The sequence below is a fragment of the Cicer arietinum genome, chromosome 1, assembly GCF_000331145.2.
Source record: "Cicer arietinum cultivar CDC Frontier isolate Library 1 chromosome 1, Cicar.CDCFrontier_v2.0, whole genome shotgun sequence".
In the NCBI taxonomy this organism is placed as follows: Eukaryota; Viridiplantae; Streptophyta; class Magnoliopsida; order Fabales; family Fabaceae; genus Cicer; species Cicer arietinum.
This window is the reverse complement of record NC_021160.2, coordinates 8,649,683-8,671,896: the sequence shown is the minus strand read 5'-3', so window position 1 is coordinate 8,671,896 and position 22,214 is coordinate 8,649,683. Positions and strand designations below refer to the sequence as shown.

Genomic DNA, 22,214 nt, shown 5'->3' with positions numbered 1-22,214 from the left:
AATTTCAGTTAACGTTTTAGTTCTTATTTTTTTTTCAAATTGGTCCTTTATTTTAATTTTAAGTGATAATTTGATATTTTATGTTTTAAGATATCAACAATGTTGTCCTTTTTTTAACAAAAATTCAAAAAAAATCATCAAAATTTTCAAACTAAATCCATAAAATTCATTATTATCTTCAATAAAATGCAAATTTAATCAAATTCATAACTTAAATCTTTAAATAAAACTCATATTTTCATTCTTTATTTGATGTTTTTGGAGATGAAAATATGAGTTTATTTGAATATTTGAGTTATGCATTTGATGAAATTTACATTATATAATTTTATGGGTTTTGTTTGAAAATTTTGATGATTTTTTTGAATTTTTGTAAAAAGAAGATAACATTGTTGACATTGTAAAACATAAAATATCAAATTATCACTTAGAATTAAAATAAAGGACTAAATCAAAAAAAAATTAAAATGTTAACTGAAATTAAATTAAAGAACCGCATGTGTAATTTAACCTTTATTTTTTTTTTTAAAAAACAACTAAAAAAAACTATAAAAGAAAATTAAAAAGAAATGAAGTTACACGAACATTCCTCCACATGCAAGTTCTAAATATGTCGTCAAAGAAAAGCTCGTTAAAAAGAGATTTCAAAACATAAAAATTTAAATAACTATAGGAAAAACTATAGTTAGTTAGTTAATCAACATTCTTTTTCATTCACGCTATTCAATCTAAAAAATTCTCATGCGACGAACCAAAGTTAGAATACCACTATGGTTGTCAATTTGTCTAGTTACCATGTCAACAAAAACTCTCAAGTCACTTTCTATTTGAAGCCGAGAAACCTATTATCTTTATGTCATGACAATTCCAAAATACATAACCCACATCTTTGCATGAATAGCATCACAATTCCCTAATTTTTTTATAATACCCCTTAATCCATTTGTGGTCTACATATCGAAGTAAACCACTACACCCCCACTTTCTCTATAGATCTGTGAGCTCGATCGCAATTTAGTTTGATTGTTACTTTATTTATTTATTAATCTCATTTTATATGTTTTCATTTTCTTCTTGGAACCGATAAAGTCGTAGTTTATTCCTTTCTCAATTTGATGAAAAGTGCAAACTTGGAAAAGAAAACAGGTTCACCTTTGAACTCAAATAAACAAGTACTACAATATCAAAACCCATGGAATCAAATTTTGTTGCTTTCTTTTCTTTTGTCCTATTTCATTCGTGTTACTTTATTTTAGTAGTTTCCTTCTCCATTTGTCCATAGTATCAATCAATAATATAATAGTATGTATTCATCACCTCAAATCAAAGCCTTTTCAGATTCTAATCTTTACTCTCTTTCAAGCATTTTCCTCGAAGAGAAATAGAACTCTCTAGAACCTTCTTCAAAACCCTAGCGAAGTGGTTTTCTTCGCTCTCTGAATCTGCTTCAGTGTTCCAATGGCGTTTTGGTGGTCTTTGCTCGTTCTAGCATTCGCTTTCGCTATCTGCAAGTTCCTTCTCATTCTCATTCCTCCTAAGGTTCCTTCAATCGACGTTGACGCTTCCGATGGTACTCATTCTCACTCACTCATTCACTCTATTGCATGTAAATTTCTTGTGAATATGAAAATGTAATGTTCATTTTGATGATTGATAATCGCAGTGTTGGAAGATGGAAACCAAGCACAGGAGAATAGCTTCATATATGTGAGTTTTCTACTGCTGATTGTTCCATTTACTTCGTTAATGCTTTGATCGATTGAGATCTTGACTTGTTTAATTTTGTTCTGCTTCCGTGTTTTGTGAGATCGGTTTGGTTTAATTTTGTATGTGAAACTTGAAATTAGAGTTTAGTTTGATTGGAAATGAGTGTGGTGTAGAATCAATTTGTTTTATGAATTAACTTTATCTCGGTGAAGTTCTATGAGTGTGATGACTTGGTGATTGACTGATTGCGGTTTGTGATTGTTTTTTCATTTTTGGAGGATCTGGTTGTTCTGTGTCATTTATGAAATTGGTTCTTATTCAGGTGCCTCCAAGGGGAGCGACACAGCAATCAGGCAAGAAAGTTCAGTGCTGTGAGCCTGCCACCATGAAATATTTGGGATTTGTTCCTGCATTGACACCAGATGAGGTCTGTGAGCCTGTGCTTATATCTTCTTAATAGATGGATGATTTTGATTCATAATTTAAGTATCTGGCAAGCGAAAAATGAAATATTTGGAATATGATGCATACTTTACCTAAGCTAGCAAGCAACTATTAGATTTAGATGCATGCATATCTTCGGAAAATAAAAACTATTAGATTTATTTGAATGAAGTATTTATTAATGACTATGCATTGATAATTTTTTTAAAATTACATAGTTATCCAATCCTATCTCACTATGATGCTACTTCGTTATATCACTTAATAAAGTATATATCAATAAATATCTACATGGTGAGATATGACAGGATGATTGTGTATAAGTTTTTAACACTCTCTCAATGTATAGTCATCAAACTCTTTTTTTTAGTTAATGTTTATGCAAGTATTATATTTAAAAATAAGAAACTTTGAAGTTTCCACTAGAAAAATACCAAAGGGAATAAAACTAGTTGGGCCGAGTAACTCATGAGTTGGTTTGGTTCACTTTGACCTCTTATGACTGCACTCAAAAAGCCATAAAGGTGAAAATTAATGCATAGAAACAAGTTATTGCTAGAGTGTTCATAAAATGTTGACCATTTTGACTAGTTCATAAGTGAAAGTATTGCCAGAATTAACTAGTACTAATTTGAGATATGGATAGGTCAAGGAGCAAATTGAAAAAGTACGGAAGGCACAAAAAATGTGGGCAAAGACCAGCTTCAAGCAAAGGCGCCAGTTTTTGCGTATACTGTTGAAGTATATAATTAAACATCAGGCTCTTATTTGCGAGTAAGAGCACTTCAAATCCATATTCATAGTACGAAGATTTGTGTTAGCTTTTTTTTTTTTTAAAAAAAAACTTATGTAATGTTGCTCTTGTGAGTAGTGACATCCTGGTAAACATGCAATTTTTAGCAGTTTTATTTGTTAGTCTGAAAACTAGATACGCGCAGGGCTTATTGCACAAGAGTATCAATATCAAATACATTCTAATTTGTATCCTTTTACTAGAATATCGTCACGTGATACTGGAAAAACAATGGTAGATGCCTCTCTAGGAGAAATAATGACAACATGTGAGAAGATCAATTGGCTACTGTCAGAGGGTGAACAAAGTCTGAAACCTGAGTACAGGTACCTGTCTTAATCTTTTTTGTACTTAATAATGTACTTTCTCATCTTACTTCAGACTGAAAATGTTAGTAGTTATCTACATATCTTTTTTTATTCAAAAGAATTACATATCTTTCTTTTGACAAATAGATGCACCATACCCCCCACAATCCCAGTAACTGATTCTTTTCTCTGCTTAAATTGACTTATGTTAGATTCTCTCTCATTTTATTTTCTTTGTTCCTTACTGTATTTTTTTTTTTTTAAACGTGAAAATTGTAAAACCATATATTTTTTGCTTATACTTTAGGGAAATCGTTTTTTTAATATTCCATGTACATAAAAATTAAAGATTGTTTCTATGTTAATATTGCAAATTATCTAAGTGCACTTTCATGACATCATTTTTGTTTTGCAATAAATCAAAAAACTTGCAGATCCTCTGGAAGATCAATGCTTCATAAGCGAGCCAGAGTAGAATTTCACCCCCTTGGTGTTATTGGGGCCATTGTTTCGTGGAACTATCCCTTCCATAATATTTTTAACCCTATGCTAGCCGCAGTTTTTTCTGGAAATGGTATTGTGATTAAGGTATAAAACAACATAATATGTACTATGTAGTATCTTCTCTAAAATTGTTCATCCTATGGATGTATTATCATGTTCTTTTAAGTTTTAACAATAGACATTGTTGACTGTTATGCTTTCGTAAGAATGATATTGTATGTCTTGTTAACAATTGATAATTTGATATTAAAGTTTGCGACTCTGCAACGTGCAAGACCTACTCTTTTATGTTTATAAGAAAAAATCCTTGTGATTCTGATTGTAGGTATCGGAACATGCAAGTTGGTCTGGATGCTTTTACTTCCGGATCATTCAATCAGCTCTTGCTGCCATAGGAGCTCCAGAGGACCTTGTTGAGGTGATAACAGGGTAGAGCCTTATTTTGTACCCTTCTTTTTTCCCTTTAATTTCAAAGTTATGTCTGCATCTATAAGTATAACCACAATTGGACCTTACCAGGTTTGCTGAAACAGGAGAAGCACTGGTGTCTTCTGTTGATAAAGTCATTTTTGTTGGATCACCTGGGGTTGGTAAGATGGTATGATTCCCTTGGCCAATCAAATCGGTCCATCTTATCCTCTCATCTGTAAATTGTTTTTCATATTATGATTCTGAAGATAGAGTTTCTGATATGCTATGCGTCATATATGTTTAGTAAAGAACTTTCCCTAGAATACTAGGTCAATGTTTAGAGTAGTATTAGGATCAGCTGAATTCCCATTTTGTACTTGTTAACAGTCGCACAAAATGTGTTTTTAAGTGGGACATTCATCATCTTACTAGTTGGTTTTGTAGAAATTGAGTTAGGCCCAACTCAAATACTAATATGGTATCAGAGCCTATCCAATATCCGTTGGGCCACCTGCTATCATGTCACCGCTATCGGGTCACACTCCAGCAGCTGCCCAACCCTAGGTGTGAAGGGGGGAGGGGTGTGTTTTAAAAGTCCCACAAACATGTGTTTATAAGTGGGGTAGTCATCACCTTACAAGCCGGTTTTGTAGGGATTGAGTTAGGTTCAACTCAAATTCTAATTGTATTGACAAAGAAAAAGAGTAATCTCAAAAGTTGTAGTATACATCTGGTCTAAAAAGTGGCGCCTCATAAGCAAAATCAATGCAGGAGATGTTTTGGGGTTATTGTCTATTTTTCCGTATATGCTTTCCAAGATGGTATCTACTTTTCCATGCAATGAATAGTTTTAGCACCTTGATGATATTTCTTGTTGTTCTATGCAGATAATGAAAAATGCTTCTGAGACACTTATACCAGTTACACTAGAGCTTGGCGGAAAAGATGCATTTATTGTTTGTGAAGATGTAGATGTGGACCATGTATGAATCCCTTCCACATTTTATGATTTCCTAAGGCTTGCATATAATTGTTGACCATATTTGGTTGCAGATGTTGGCCGTACAACATAATGGTATATTCGTTGTTGAATGCCATAGTTTTAACAGTCGTTGATCTGCTAATGTAGGTTGCTCAAATTGCTGTCAGGGCTGTTCTTCAGTCAAGTGGGCAGAACTGTGCTGGAGCTGAACGATTTTATGTCCATAGGAACATTTATCCATCTTTTGTCAGCAAAGTTACCAAAATCATAAAATCTGTTACAGCTGTAAGTACTTTTTTATTTAAAAAATACTATGCTAGTGATTTTCTATGACCTTTCATTTGTAACATCTGTCTTGTGCAATTTCTTTCTAAGTCAACATGGGCTTCTTGTCACATTTGCTAGCACTTGATTGTTACCAAATTGCTATTTCAGAAGTCCATCAGCTTATCTTTACATCTATTCTAGTTTATTATGAAATTTTGCGAGGTCATATGATTCATCATATGTTGCTTTGTCTTCTGTTTTTGTTGCATTTCTACCTGCCTCTTTTTCTATTTTTCATAGAGGAGGGAAGGGAAAGAAATAAAGACTCAGAATAATGATTCTGATTTTATCCAATAAACTAAGCACTAACCCATATTTATAATTTTATATTTATACTGAACTTGTAAGTTTAATTAAATAAGGAGAGATATAATGAAATAAAAAGAAATACTGAAACCAATCATCAGAGATAATCTATTAATTTTAAGTTACTCTTAAGTACAATACAGTATTATGAGACTTTTTTATATATTCCACATCCCTCAAGTTAAAATTTATCAAGCTTTATGGTTGTTGCAAATAAACTCCTAAAAGAAAATATAACATGGGTTTGATAAAATATGGTTGGAAAGGTAACTCAAGGATGTTGTAGAGTTTAGATTTTTGGAAAATCAAGTCAGGTACTCAACGGAATGATTGGAGTGTTGCATGAACAGACCCGTTAGAATGACCATTAGCAGATTTTTCTCAAACAAAATAAATAAAATAAAGCATTGAAATTGAAACTGAGGTTGGTGCGCATCATAGCCACGGATAAATAATTTAGGATAGCTAGGGCTTCATCTAGTATAGCTGAAGGGCCAAGCTGTATCTGTGCCATCATGCTACATTCTTTGGGATAGTTCTTGGGCCAAACTACATTTAGGATAGCCCCACTGCAAGCCCAATCTGATTTATCCGAGATAGCAGCAGAGCTAGGTTTTTTTCTCTGGGATAGTAGTGGGGCCAGACTACATCAAGGATTGTATTAGGGCCAGGCTATTTGTGCAACAAAGGCAATGCAACCCAAGGGCTGACACTCCTCAACCTCGACTACTGGATGGGTCACAAACCCTAAAATACAATGGAGTGGCATAGGATGGAGTAGAAACACTAAAAGTTCCGTTGTTTGGATTGTTAATGGAATGGAACGTGATAGAACGGATACCATCACATTGAATCCAACACCCCAATTTTTTCCTCCTCTAATTTGGGTCCAATGGGATGTAGCTAGTCTTTCTCCACTCTATCAAATCGTTCATCCATTATGAATGGTAATTTTATTTCGTTCTCTTCCACTGCATCTCATTCCATTATGATTCAAGCTCTTTATCAGATATACAAACATCACGATATTCTGAATTACTTTAAGATGCAACCCAAATATTATGAAGTATTTTACCCATATTCTTGCTGAATCATGTAAGGTCTGGCTTTTTTTTAATTGTTCTTGACCGACTAACGTACATGCATTTCTATACCTCTAAAACATTTATTGATTATTAAGTAGTTTTCGGTGCTAAGATATGGCAAATTGATAGAATTTACTTATGGAATGCTCCAATTTATCACTCTCTCTGAATTGATAGTTACTCTTCAAAAAACTCACTCTAGGAACCTTGCATCCATGACTAGATATATATGAGGGGAAAGGGAAAAAAGGTCATGAAATTATATAAATCCCACAGATTGCATTAACATTGATAACTGAGGTCTGCCGAACTAGCAAGAACTACAGTTTAACTTATTAATGGAGGATAGGCATCTGCCTCAACTATTTAGTGTTAAGGAGTCCATTCTTTAAGGCTTTGGGTTAATTATTTCTTGCAGGGTCCACCACTTGCTGGGAAGTATGATATGGGAGCTTTATGCATGCATGAGCATTCTGAAAAGCTCGAAGGTCTCGTAAATGATGCTTTAGACAAAGGAGCTGAAATTGTTGCACGTGGAAGTTTTGGACCTATAGGTGAAGATGCAGTTGATCAGTATTTTCCTCCTACTGTGATTGTGAATGTGAATCACTCAATGAGATTGATGCAAGAAGAGGTAGCAAACCTTGCTTTTTTCTCTGCTTTTCATATTGCCGCTTTTTTCTTCAGTTTTTTAAATATTTTTGGTTCTAGTCCATATCTATGTAAGCACCTAAAAAATATGATTCATATCTTTACTACATGTTTTGGATTTGAATAATTGATTCTCATGTTGTGCAACCAACTATTTGTTGAAGAATATTTTTATATCTTGTGTGCTCCAGCAAGCAACTGCTTACTAGACTCATCTGTGCATTGACTTATAGGCATTTGGACCTATCATGCCAATAATGAAGTTTAGCTCTGACGAAGAGGTTATCAAGCTTGCTAATGACTCAAAATATGGGCTCGGCTGTGCTGTTTTCTCTGGCAGTCAAAGCCATGCCAGAGAGATAGCTTCTCATATCCATTGTGGGGTAGCTGCAGTTAATGATTTTGCATCAACATACATGTGTCAGGTAAAATTTGATTTTAAATAGTTTATCTCTCTATCACCTAAAGCGACCTAACAGTAGTGTGGTATGATGTGTGCCTTGTTGATATCATCCAATTTCTAAAGAACAAGAAGAATAACTGAAATATTAGGAGGCGCACTTGAGTAATGGCTTTCTGATTTCTTATTGTGTTGTCACGAACCAAGTCTGCATAAAGCAGCCCATGAATGGTTTTATATTACACATTTTAACATGCCTCGTCACGCAAGAGCCCTTAGGGCTTGATGGATGTTCACATACACACGTATCTTGTAATTGAAATTTAACCTTTTTATTATAAGAATGTGGGTATCAAGGATCATACCCTAGTGTCTAGATCACTCTGGTCATAGAGTTACCACGTCAACTCTTCCTAAAGATCAAGAAGCCATTGGGTAAAGGCACAAATTCTGTTAAATTAGGTCCTATTATGCAGCCTATCTCTTTAAATTTCTACTGAAGTAAATTTGCATTCTGATTTTCCAGTCCCTGCCATTTGGGGGCGTGAAACACAGTGGATTTGGACGATTTGGTGGTGTTGAAGGTTTGCGAGCATGCTGCCTTGTAAAATCAGTTGTTGAAGATAGATGGTGGCCATTCATTAAGACCAAGATACCTAAGCCTATTCAGGTCAGTATGGGAAACCTTTCATAATATCATTTGACTTCACTATTAGGAGATATATACTGAGATGCGTTTTTCATCTGCCCTAGTATCCTGTGGCAGAAAACGGATTTGAGTTTCAGGAGTCGCTCGTTGAAGCACTATATGGGCTTAGCATATGGGATCGTTTGCAAGCATTGGTTAACGTTTTGAAAATGCTTACTGAGCAGAACTCTACCAGTGGCAATAAGAAGGAGAAATGACTAATCATGTCCGGACGGTGAAAGTGCCAAATGTCTAATAGTCATTCGAATAATTAGGGGCTTCTGGTTTGTCTCCAACTACTATATGTGCCAGCTATTCTCTTTGCCCTGTTATTTTTGCTGTGCTTATTTGATGATGATTCTGGGTAGTTTTCTGATGAAACATGAGTACAGATTTTCTTATATATCATGTTAATGAAATCATGGATGCAAGAAAACTTTAAAGATCAAATATTGTACTAGAATATTTTTTTTTTCTTCTAAATATAGTACGCCCCATGATTGACGAGTTGTGTATCATACACTCACTGTCAGATGTTGGTCCAATTACCTCTCACCTAGGCATTACCATTAGTTGAAAGCGATTGTGGTTTTGTCTGGTGGTTAACAAGTGTAGGCGTTAAATCTTAGAAATAGTTTGTTTCTTTATATCATGTTTTTTGTTGGTGATCATATCATGTTTTTAGTTATGAATATGTATTTTATTTTCCTAAAATTAAAATATAAATAAATGCTTTAAAGTGAGTATCCTCTTTATCTATGAAATGAATGATTTAATTTTTGTCTTACCGTTGAGTTTGCATGTTTTGAATGTTTTCTATTCACGCCAAATTTTTAGAAGAAACGTTTTAACAAAATTGAACTAGTGATTCGAATTAAAAAGTGTATTACAAGTTTTATATAATTATTATATCTAACAATTTGTGAAAGTTTAAAAAAAATTGGGTCAGAGTTAGATGCACTTGTAGCTAAACATTCAAAGTATTTGTGGCTCACCACTACATTCCAAAAATTCTAACAAATTTAGGTCCTTCATACATTCCATGAGACTAACCACTGAGTTGGTAGTGGAGTATTCGATATTTTTTACACATTTGATTAGAAAGCTTTCCAAATGAGCGACTCAATGAACCATATTCAGGTTCTTTTCTTGATGAGAGATATGTTACTAACTTTCTCAACACCATATTGGTTAACAAGGGCATTTTAGTTAAAATTATCTTTATAATGAATAAAGTTAATATATTTTTAAAAAAATTGTTGAGAAAAATAATAGATAGAGAGAACAACACAGCAAATCACACGGATGAAGTGACATAATTCCATAACAAAAAATGGGATCAAATGCAAATTAGGAAAATAAAATAAGTAATCGATAGACTAAATATGTAAGTCACAATACATGACATTAATTTTCTGATAATAGATATAAGAGGGTACCTAGGTAGTGAAATTTCCATGTGCTGCAGCAATTAATTCCCATCACATGGTCATACATGCATGAACAGGTGAGCTGGTTGGCTCCTAAAACCTTAGGTTGCTATAATTTGCCAAAGCAATAAATTCACATTCATAGTGATTCTTCTATCTAGCTACCTGAACTTGAAAGCTCTAGCTGCATACAAATGGTATATTTGAACCCACAACATGTGCCTCTGAAAAGCATCAGAAGAAAGTTCTTACCTGTTCATATAACATAATTCATATATAGTGGTAAAACGTGGTTTGGTCTTTTGGCAATCTAACAGTGACTTGTAATTGTTGTATGAATAAATACTGAATAAAGTTTGATTTTTGGGGCAGCTTTTAATTGACATTTTGTTACCAGGTGCCACGTTATAGTCCCTTTTTCTTCAACAATCAAATAGCTAGATTCCTAGGCACTTAGTTGGAATAACCATGTTTACACATTCACACAATCTCATCCTTCCAATCTTAATCGAACAACTCGTTTTCTAACTTGACAAAATAGGTCTAAACTACAAACTTGAAACGGAGACGGTTTGATCAAGGCCAGACAAATCTAAATCTCTAACAATGAGATTGTTTGATTGAAGGAAATTATTATCCTCAAATATAGTTGCAAAGGGGGATAGAGAACAGGTTGTAGCAAGAGTTTGAATCCTCTTTTAAAGTGTATATCTTCTTATGTAGCACATACATTTCAGATTAAACACATATCCAACATTTGACACACCAATGCGACATTGACACATATAGTTACATTTAAGCATTTTTATTTTTGAAATTATTATCAATATCTACGTGTCAACTATAGTGTTACATGTGGTGTCTATGTCAATACTTCATAGGTATCTTCACTTCCAAGTGACAAACAATTATAGCATAATTTTGTGAGGACTGATACACATGTGCATACAGAAAGAAAACACTTCCATGAAAATATAAATGTGATAATAATGAGGCAATATATAATGGACAAAAAAGGAGGGGATTAAAGGTAGACATATTGCTGTAGAGAAAAAGGGTTTCACACAGTATAGAGGAAAAGTGTAATGAGACATGCATAATGATTTAATGCATGCAACCGTGTCTCATGTGCATGCATGCATGTCATACATAAATGATACGTTTACTTGATGGTCAAATTCCCTTTTGTCAAAGTTGGAATAGGTGTATAAAATGTATATATGTGAAGAATAAAAATGGAAATTTATCATTCAAATGGAAGAATAAGAAGCTATTACTGATTTCCCACAAGTTCCATTTTGCTTTTGTCATAGGGTCTGCCAATGCTACCCTGTAACTTTCTTCTTCCAGCTTTGAATTCATGGTGCTTTGTCCTTTCTCTAGATGCTAGATTCATATCAATGTGAAAATGAAGGTTACCGAAAAGCTCATCATAGAAGATTAGAGGTAAAATGGAATATTGGAATTTGAGCAACCATAAATGTTGTGAAGTGTGGAGAGCTATGACGCAATTAAATAGACACTGATATAGAACACGATACTGATAATCAATAATAATTTTAAAAAAAAAGTAATTGCATATAATTATATAGAAATAGAAAACTTATTTTTAGAACAATTAAATGGTTTTTTTTTCTACTTAATCTGTTAAATTTAAAACAAAAATTAGTTTTAAATAAAAAAATTTGAGTCAAAATCTTGATTTTAGTATTTTGTCGTTTGGACCGAGATAGGAAAGGTCTTTTGGCATTTTTCAGGTTGCACTGAATAGATGCTGTCTTCATTTTCAGTAGGGAAAAAATAAAAATAAAAACCTTAGCATTATAATTCTCTCATTTAGTATAAAACTTTTTTATATATGAAAATTATCATATGCTTGTGCTTGTTGTATGTTTTTTTATCTTATATGTTAATATATTAAGGATATTTTTGGTATCACGATAGAATTATCATAATCACCATGAGTCGATGTAATTTTGCATAAGCTATAGTTTGAAACTTTTGGAAATCACACTAACTTACCATAATTCTGACAAACTCACTGTGATAACAGTAAAATAGGTGATTTTTTGTGTTTTTTATATTTCTAATGAGATCATACACCTTCCTATTTATAATGATGCTAATAATTGCATTCAATGTCTAAGAAATTGTATTGACTAGGGCTACTAAAAATTAGCCTAGGATGTTTCACAATCAATGAATAATTAAAACATACACTGAATTTTAACACTCCCCCTAATTATATTATCTCAAGAATAAAAGGGACTTCATAATGTTCTTCAAATGTGCAAGCCAATCATACCATTCTTGTATAAGCATCACTAGGGGTCACCAACCCTACAAATATCTTTCTCTCCTCTCTTCCATCTTCAAAATTCATTCCTAACACTTTGATTGAGTATATTTCTTTGTCAAGAAGATTAAGCAAAGAAAACATAGCCATATCTGCATTAAACATGACCATCACAATGTCGTTTCATCTGTTCTTCCTCTGCATCACAATGCCTCTCCTTGTATTTTCTGATGTGGAAATGCATTCAGGTATAAAAACAAAACCTCTTGCTTAATTCTCTCTCTCTCTTGTCTATTCCTTCCTCTGATCAAGAAGCTTACATAATGTTGGCAGGTCCTTCAACACAGATTCTTCATTCTATTCATGAAGACAAAAATGGTTCCATAACAGTGTCAGAAAAAGCAGAACATGCACACTCCACCTCTAGAAAGTTTTGGTTTCATGGTAGTACACATGCAATTCTTTCATTCAGTTGTTTTCTTTCTTTGGTTCCCTTTTTTTTAATTTGGACCGAACTATTTAAATACTATTTGTATACTGCACATTGTAATTTTGAATCATAATAGAAAGATTCTCTCTGTAACAGAATATAAACATAAAAGTATATCTATCTAGACTAAATTTCGTTCAGATACATGTACTTTTTTGTTTATATTTTGTTACGAAATACTGCAGTCACTATGTTATCCGACGTAGCCACGATTTACCGAATTCTGTGATCAAATATTGTGTGTTCATTGTTTACGCTTTTCAAATCTTTATTCTTTTAAACCGGAGTAGCTGTTATTCTATCAGGTTCTTGCACAAAAAGAGACATAAGCATCTCACAAAGTAAAGGTACTACTTCTGGAATTCCACAGTACATTGTGCAAATTGTCAACACTTGTGTTTCTGGATGTGCTCCTCATGATATCCACCTCCATTGTGGATGGTTTGCTTCTGCAAGAATAATCAACCCTAGATTGTTCAAGAGACTCTCCTTTGATGACTGCTTGGTGAATGGAGGGAATCCTTTGACTTCTAGCCAGATTGTTAGATTCACTTATTCTAATTCCTTTATGTATCCTCTTGCTTTTAAGTCTGCCAGATTTTGTTGAGTCCAAAATATTAAGATATGACATAGTATTCCAAAAATTATAGCCCCTTTTCATCCACAGCTTTGTTTATACTAACAAGAGAAATTATAAAAAAATTTGCTTTAGCTTTATTTAGCTATTATGTCATTTTGGTATGTTATGTAAACGTACCATGATCTTACTATTATACTTTCCATCATAGCTTTTGTGTTGTGAAAAATTGCTGACAAATGCAGTCAATGCAGCTGCTTGTGACTGCAATGTCCTGGAAAAGATATCTAAAGTCTTTGGTTGAGAACCACAATTTAACAACTATATTTTTCATTGTTTTAAAATATGGTTTTCAATTATCACTAAATTTTTTAATTTCCAAGTTAAAATATTTATGTGGTTGTAGCATAATGTTGCATGCAACCCTTAGTGGTTGAAAATCTGCAGCATAATACAAGCTCTTGGTGCAGTGTGCATGCCTCTCTTTTATCTTAAAATTACAAACAAGTAGACATACATAGGGAAGGGAGAGATTTATCTCTTTTCTGTGTCTATTTGAAGCTTTGTATGATTATAGCAGTAGTCCTCAGGAGAGGGTTAGACTCAAACATAGAGGAGAAATTGACAAGACTATGCACTAAAAAAAAAAGGGAGAAATATTTTCCGGACATCAAATCTTGACACCTGACACCATATGGTATACGGTTTATGTTTATTTTAATAAAAAAAAATTTCTATGCGGAATTGGACCACACAATCTTAATGTATTTTATATGATGTTTAATATACTATGTTTAATTTATATATTCAATTAACACAGTAAAAAAGTACCACCTTTTACATCCCATTTTTTTTTATCACTGATCTTAGTTAGAGAAGGTAGTTGTGTGTCAGTGTTTAGCAATAACATCTCATAGCTCTTTTAAAAATCAAACATGGAAGTTTTTTTACCTTCTGTTTGGGTTAAGTGTTTTTACCTTTTTTCCTCTTTTTCTTTTTACCTTTTGCATGGAAATATGCAATAGTCAAGATGCTACTATTTTATATGAACTAAATGAATTATTGACGATAAATTGAAGACTTAAATGCAGTGTTAGTCGGTTTTTTTTAATATCCTAAATTTAAAATAAAAAATTATCAATATATTTTTTTTTAAATTATATATTAAATTATTATTTTTTCTTTACTTAGTTAGAAGTCTTCATTTATAAAGGCGGTTTTATTAAGAATGTTCGACTTTGCAACGACGATTTTCTTAAAAATTTATTTATTTTTTAATATATTTTTTTAAAGATATATAGAAATTGCCTTTTTGAATGATGACTTTCTAAAGCACATCGAAAAAAAAGTAAAAATCTTTAAGGAAGTCGCCATTGTAAACTCTGGCTTCCTTAAGGAAGTCGTCTTTGCAAATTACGACTTCTAACTAAGTCAAAAAAAAGAACATTTTGGTATATAATTTTCAAAAGGGAGTATATTGATAAAAAAAAAAAATTAAAATTGGGTTATTAAAATAAAAAACCATTTTTAGTCCTTCTATTTTAATTAATTCGTAATTTTGATCCCTCTATTTATTAAAATTAAAATATAGTGTAATTTGTGTTTCTATTTTGAAGAGGTGACATCAATAGTATAGTTAAGTGGAAATTATGTCATATTTTATTAATTTTTAATTAAAAAATACATTTTAAATAAAATATTTCATTTTTGAAATCTAATTAAAATATGTAAAATAAACTTAAAAAATTAAAATCAGGAACAATCATACTCATTATTTCCAAAAAAATAAAAATAAACTTGTTTATCAAAAAAGGAATTCAACTTCCTCTCTCGTTATTATAATTTTCAATTTTTTTATTTTTATTTTTTATGTTTTATTAAATTTACAGAAGAAAAAAATATTATTATTTAAAATATTATATTTAATTTAAAATAATAAATATTGAAATAACTTCTAATTAATCATATTATTCAAGCCACATCAATAAAATTAATAGTCAAATTAATAAGTAGAATAAAATATCTCAATTTTAAAAAATAAAGATTAAAACTATAAAATTAAATTAGAAAAACAAAAATTATAAATCAATTAAAATACAGGGGACTAAATCTGTATTTACACCAAAATTGAAATACCTTATCTAACATACATACGCATATGATTTTAATTGGTTGAAATTCATGAGTCTTACCGACTTGATGCAGGGTCTACATAGTTTAATAAAATTCATTTAAATTTCAACTAATAAAATAGTCTATGTTAAAAAAAAGTGTCTTAGTTTTAAACCAAGTTCCATTTTTTCTTAACTATTTGGAGTTCAAAGAAAATAATCTTCATAAAACAAATTTCGACTAAAATTTAATAAAATCTAACTAATAATTATTTTAATTAAAATTTAAACTTACATGTTTTTATGTAATTTATTTTTAATTAAAGCTCATAACCATTTGGTTAAAGTAACACTCTATTTGTTATGTATTATTAAAAGAAAAAGTCTCCTTTTATAACCAGAAACAAAAACAAAACAAAAAACTGTTTTTTAGTCAAAATTAAAAATCATAACGTAAAATACGACGCCATTTTAATCTTTTGTTTAAGATTCTAAAAACATTATTTTGATGTTTTAGTTATGTATTTTTTTTTATGTTTAATTTTTATTATAATTATTTTTAAAGTAATGTCTATGAATTAAACGAATATTTGATTACCTGTTAATTAATAGATATAGAGACAAACATAATAATATTCGTATTTGTAGATATCCATACCCGATAATAAACAGGTATTTGATATATTGTAATATTTTTAGATTATGTACTAATGTATTAGTAGTTTTTATGATAAAATTTTGTTATCTATTTTATTTATTTGTCAATGTATTAATATTTTTATGTGTTAATATTTTTTTGTGTTGAGACAATAGGATAAAAAAATCTACATAATTGTAATAAAAAATAATTTTCAAACATAAATGATTTCATTTTATTTTATTTAAGAGATAATAGATATCTAATAATATTCATAAATATTTAAAAATCTGTCAAATATTTATTAAGTGGATATCCGCACAGATTTTGAATAGAGTACATATATTATTTTTATCTAACATGTAGAATAATGGTATACCGTGGATACTCGTTGTTATTCCTAAACAACATATAACAACCAACTTTTTTCAAAAAAAAAATTTATTGATTTTAAAAATAATTTTGTTAAAAACATAATTTTTATATTAAAAATGAAATAACTATTTTAATTAGTTTTTAAAAATAAAATTATTTTTAATAGAAGAGAGAAATATGAAATTTGAGTATTTAAATTATCCAACTTTTATTTATTTTATTCAATAGATGTTGATGAAGATATCTCACTTAATAAACGGATTCTAATTTAAAATAACAACCGGATTTTTGTTTACTATAATAAAATTATCTTTTTATATAGAAAGCTACTTTGAACAGGTTCTAATTTGAAATAATTTTTATAATTCTTATTTTTTTTTAATAAAGCTATAAGAAATATATGTCACACGCAAAAGTTATGATTTAATAAATTGTTTTTCCTAAAAATAGATTTTTTTTTCAAAAAAGAAAACTATTGAAAGGGACCCTAGTACTAAAGTGTGTTTGGTCAGCAGATCTATTCAAAAATGCTAATAGATAGAATTCATTTTAGTTTTGAAGACACTGATTAAAAAGTTAAAAATTTCCAAATATTTATTGAAAAATATAATATATTGATAAGCTTAAAAGGTTAACCTTTCAAATAATACTTGATATTTTTCATGTAATTGTTAACAATTTTTCAATTGTACTTTAAAGGCTACAAGGTAGTCCATACACGTACATTTTGATTGTATCTCTAGGTATTACATATCGAGGCATTGTAGGCTCAGCAATTACTCAACAAATTTGGCAATTACTAAATTTGTTCAGGTGTGAAGAAAAAAAGATTCGATACCCACTTCTATACGTTCCTTTGTGATTTATTAGCCATTAAAACGTGACAATGACATTACCTATATGAGAAGTAAGGGAGTAAAGAAAATACAAATCGGTGAAATAGATAAAAATAAAATACATGTGTTTAAATAATATATATATATATATATATATATTCGGTCTAAATGTATGTAATTTTTAAGTTTAATTGTAATTTTAGTTCCTCTATTTTAGTTGAATCACAAAATAATAGTCCATCAATTTTATTTTTTATCAGTTTTTGTCCTCAAACAGAATTTTAATTCAAAACTTGATGAAGTGTCACACCATGCCATTTATGATCATATAATTATTGCACCATGAGTAAAGACTTTACTCACTTCTCCCTTGAGTCGACTCTCACTATAGAGTTCTTCAAAATTATACATTTGTTTTCTCTTATGTTGCATGTTTTTCTAATCACAATATGATTTTATGAACTAAATAGTTTGCATATATTTAATAATTCCGTCGGGATCAATTTAATATGTAACACAAATCTTTATTTTACGTTCACCAACCTATAAAAATGTAACACAAATCTTTATTTTACGTTCACCAACCTAAAAAATGTTTATTATGTGTGGGTTTATTATTTTGATAAAAATAAGTTATAAAATTTTATATAATATTTTCTAAAGTTAAGTATTTTATTGGTAAAAATATACAATTTATAAATAAAATAATTTAAATGAAAGTAAATTTTTTTAAAAAATACATCAAAACTTGATATCTTTTTATTGATAGATATAAATATTTTTAAAATTATATTCAGTTATTTAATTTATTAAAAAGAGATAAATTCTAAATAAAATAATTTAAGGTTTGGTTCAATAGAGAGAGATTTTAACAGATAAGAGGAGAGAAAGAAAGAAAGAAAAAAAGAATATATATATTTGGTTCAAAGAAGGAGAGAGAAATGAAGAAAAGGAAAAGATAAATTTTTTTATTAGTTTAATGTTTGATTTTTATAGAGAGAAGAGATATTTTAAATGATTTTATGTTGTTTTGTTTCTTTCTTCTCTTCTCTAAATCTCTTCAACAGGTCGCACTTCCAGACAGCAATATCCTATTCTGTTCAAAAAGTAAGACATTTTAGTATATAAATTTAAAAGTAGGGTATTTTGGTTAAAAATTAAAAAATATGATATTGATATAAAAAAATCCTAAAATAAAAGGAGAATAAAATAAAATCATTTTAAGTCTCATAAAAATTGAATCATTATAAAATTGAAAGAAAATAAGTTGCTCCAAAACTTACTACTCATTTATATATAAATATTTTAACAAATACAATTATTTACTTAAATAAAAATACATAAATTTCAAATTAAATAATTTAAATAAAAGATTAAATTAAAAAAGAAAATCATACCAAATCTTGATTTACCAGTTGAATATAATATAGATTTACTTTTATCTTTAGTTGACAGACAAAGTGCAACAATAACCGGGGTGTAATTTTCTTTTTCTTTTGAAGAATAGTGTTCAAGTTTTTTAGTAAAAGAAAAAATAGATTAAAGAGGCAAAACCGACATGCATGCTAAAAAAGAATTTTTGTATAATCTACTGGTTACAGAATTCCAACTTAAACCTAATTCAACAATGTGAATCGAATATCTAACCATACATGTCAACCACCACAGTTAGTAGATTCATTGTTTTTTTTACTTTTTCTCATTTTTTTTTAAATTTTTGTAGAAGAAATTTTAAATAAATTTATTTGAGGTTTTTAGTTCGAACTCAAAATATAATATTTAATTTAACAATATCGATATTTATTAATTAATTAAAATATTATATATTTTTCTCATTTTTAAAATTAATTAGTCATTAATTAAAATCGAATAAATTACATCTCACATCAAACTTTTAGACTTAAAGATATTTATGGCATGAATTCAATTTCTTATGCTTAATAACCACCAATTTATTATGTGTGTATTTGATTATACAGTGGTAAAAATTGATTTCAGATAAAATAATTTTTATAATAATAAATTAAATATAAAATAATTTATATTTAAATATTAAATTAAGCTGTGACAAAAAATTTGATGTTAAAATTCAATTTTAGATGCAAATCTCTAAATTTCAACTTCGCATAAATATCTCTTATTTTATGTAAGGAAGTTTATAAGATAGGAAAAAAAATAGCAATTATAATAGTGTTTTTATAAAAAATAGAAAATAAATATTCATAATTAATATATATTTTATTTTAAAAATATTATCAAAATATGGAATAATATTTTTAAGTCGTCAAAAATCTTACTCCTATATTTTTAAGTTCTCTTATATTAGAAAGAATTTGGATGCTGAAAAAAAAATCCCATTCAATTTATAAAACTATCTTTTATTCTCTTTCCTCGTTCCTTTTCAATGTTCTCTCCTCATAAATTCTCAAATGAATCCTTAGAGGTCATGATCACATCTTTCGATACAATGTTTTTAAGGGGTCCTCTCCAAATTCAAAAACGAGTGACACGAAACCTTAAGTTAGGTTTGATTTACGAGTGGTAGTGGATTCAGGTGCAAAAAAATTTATATCGAAATTATTTTTTGATAGTGGAGTCAAGACACTAGTTTATTATATTTGTCGGTAAAAAGTGATATAAATATAGTGATATATTGCAAGACTAGCACTTGATGGAATATTGTCAAATGAAGAAGTCTTACGTGGATACAAATTTAGATACACACATTTAAAAAGATAAAAATAAAAAAAATTAAATAATATGTATTTTTAAAATAAATAAATGATAAGTATTTTTGTGTTTGTGTGTGTGTTTAAATGATGTGCTCAACCAAATATTTTCCATACATGTAAAAATAGACTAAATCGATTAACAATGTTCTATGGTATAGTCTATAACAGACCAAGTCAAACTAGATTTTTTTATTTATGGAGATCACGTTAAGATATATTTTAAAGTATATTTAATTAAAAAGATTAAATTATAAACTATTTAAAAAGTCTTGTGAATTTATCAGATCTGCTCACTTGATTAAATATAAAAAAAAATTATTACTATTATTATTAGTGAAGTACGCTTTTAAACAAGTCTTTCAAATTTAATCAAACTTTGAAAGAGGCCGAGTCAAAAACTTTAAATTTAGACCCTTTATTCTCTCAGCATCAATGTTCTTTAAGTTAATCAATCTAAATACATTAATAGGAGATTTTTAGAAACATAAAAAATATAGGAGGATAAACTATTTATACCGCCCAACGAGTCTAACACTTTTCCATTCCTTAGTGTCAAATCTTCTCATGATTTAATTATTCTTGGATAAATTTTAAAATCAATCTATATTTTAGCTGATGGGAAATTCAACAACAAATAACAATAACAAGTCTAACATAGCACTATGCAGCAGATAATTCCAAACTTGCAAGAATCTGTGAGGAGCAACAACAAATAATCACAACAACTAAAATCACTACCACAAAGGACACAATAATTTTTAACGTGGAAAAACCTTCTCAATGTGAGAAGTAAACAACCACGGAACCAAGCCAGTAATAGAGCTCCACTATGATCAAAATATGGGTACAAGAGAGTTTCAAATATGGCACAAATAACCAGCCAAAAACAGCAAGGTAACCAGCATAATAATCAGCCAAAACAATGAGAAAACAAGCATGAAATTGAGAAAAAAGTTCAGCAGAAAAACTAGGAAAAACTGCTACTGTCCGAGCTCAATTTCTCCCACCTCAGACCTCTGATCGACGATCCAACCGGCCAGATTGAAGTACCATGAGTCGCGAACCTGCTGTCCAAATTTCAGCCCGATCCGACGGGGAACGAAGGAGAAATCACGAATGCAGTTGCTCTGTTTTATGCGAAAATGGGTTTTTGTTCTTCCTCTCTCACTTTTCTCTTTGCCTCACTCTCTGAATTCAGCTCTCTCTCTCCCACTAATCTGACCTCTCTCCACTTGGTTAAGTGAGACACATGGGCTTGCACATATTGGGCCTTTCTCCACATAGGAAGGGAGCCCAAAACCCAACATATCTCCCCCTCACAACTATGTGGAGGTGACCGCCAAACCGGCGATCTCGCAACAAGTTTCAAACTTGCTTCTCGGTAATGCCTTGGTCATCATATCAGCACCATTATCATCCGTATGAACCTTGACCAATTCCAACAACCCAGCATCCAAAGCATCATGTATCCAATGATACCTAACATCAATGTGCTTGGACCTAGAATGAAAAGTTGAATTCTTACCAAGATGAATTGCACCTTGACTATCACAAAATAGCAAGTACTTATCTTGAACAAAACCAAGCTCCTGCAAGAATTTCTTCAACCATAACAATTCATTGCATGCTTCTGTAATGGCAATGAACTCTGCCTCAGTAGTGGACAATGCAACACACCTCTGCAATCTGGATTGCCATGCCACAGCTCCCCCTGCAAGCTTAATCAAGTAGCCTGAAGTAGACTTTCTGGAATCAATGTCTCCAGCCATATTAGAATCAGTATATCCCACAAGAGTATGCTTATCACCTCCAAAACAAAGCCTCAAACTGGTAGTACCACGAAGATACCTCAAAATCCATTTCACAGCATTCCAATGCTCTATACCTGGATTAGACATAAATCTACTAATTGTACCAACAACATGTGCAATATCAGGCATTGTACACACCATTGCATATATTAAACTACCCACATCAGATGCATAAGGAACTCGTTGCATATATGATTTTTCAGCTTCATCGGGAGGACTCTGACTAGTACTCAATTTAAAATGAGTAGCAAGAGGAGTACTTACAGCCTTAGCATTTTCCATCTGGAACCTCTGTAATACTCTTTCAACATAG

At 30.4% G+C, this 22,214-nt stretch overlaps 2 protein-coding genes across 2 annotated transcripts; both read left to right on the top strand.

The window, feature by feature from the left end:
- Window positions 1-775: 775 nt before the first annotated feature.
- LOC101512347 (aldehyde dehydrogenase 22A1) lies at window positions 776-9,124 on the top strand. Its single transcript, XM_004487701.4, has 14 exons — window positions 776-1,570; window positions 1,664-1,707; window positions 2,030-2,134; window positions 2,798-2,925; window positions 3,148-3,270; window positions 3,687-3,840; window positions 4,082-4,185; window positions 4,276-4,354; window positions 5,055-5,150; window positions 5,297-5,434; window positions 7,286-7,501; window positions 7,752-7,943; window positions 8,445-8,588; window positions 8,672-9,124. Exons 1-14 carry the CDS (start codon window positions 1,459-1,461, stop codon window positions 8,822-8,824), a joined length of 1,788 nt encoding a protein of 595 aa, XP_004487758.1. The 5' UTR covers window positions 776-1,458; the 3' UTR covers window positions 8,825-9,124.
- A 2,856-nt stretch (window positions 9,125-11,980) lies between these two features.
- On the top strand, window positions 11,981-13,448 carry LOC101512022 (TPD1 protein homolog 1-like). Its single transcript, XM_004487700.4, has 3 exons — window positions 11,981-12,580; window positions 12,666-12,776; window positions 13,128-13,448. The coding sequence occupies exons 1-3, from the start codon at window positions 12,496-12,498 to the stop codon at window positions 13,427-13,429; spliced, it is 498 nt and encodes a 165-aa protein (XP_004487757.1). The 5' UTR covers window positions 11,981-12,495; the 3' UTR covers window positions 13,430-13,448.
- Window positions 13,449-22,214: the final 8,766 nt, after the last annotated feature.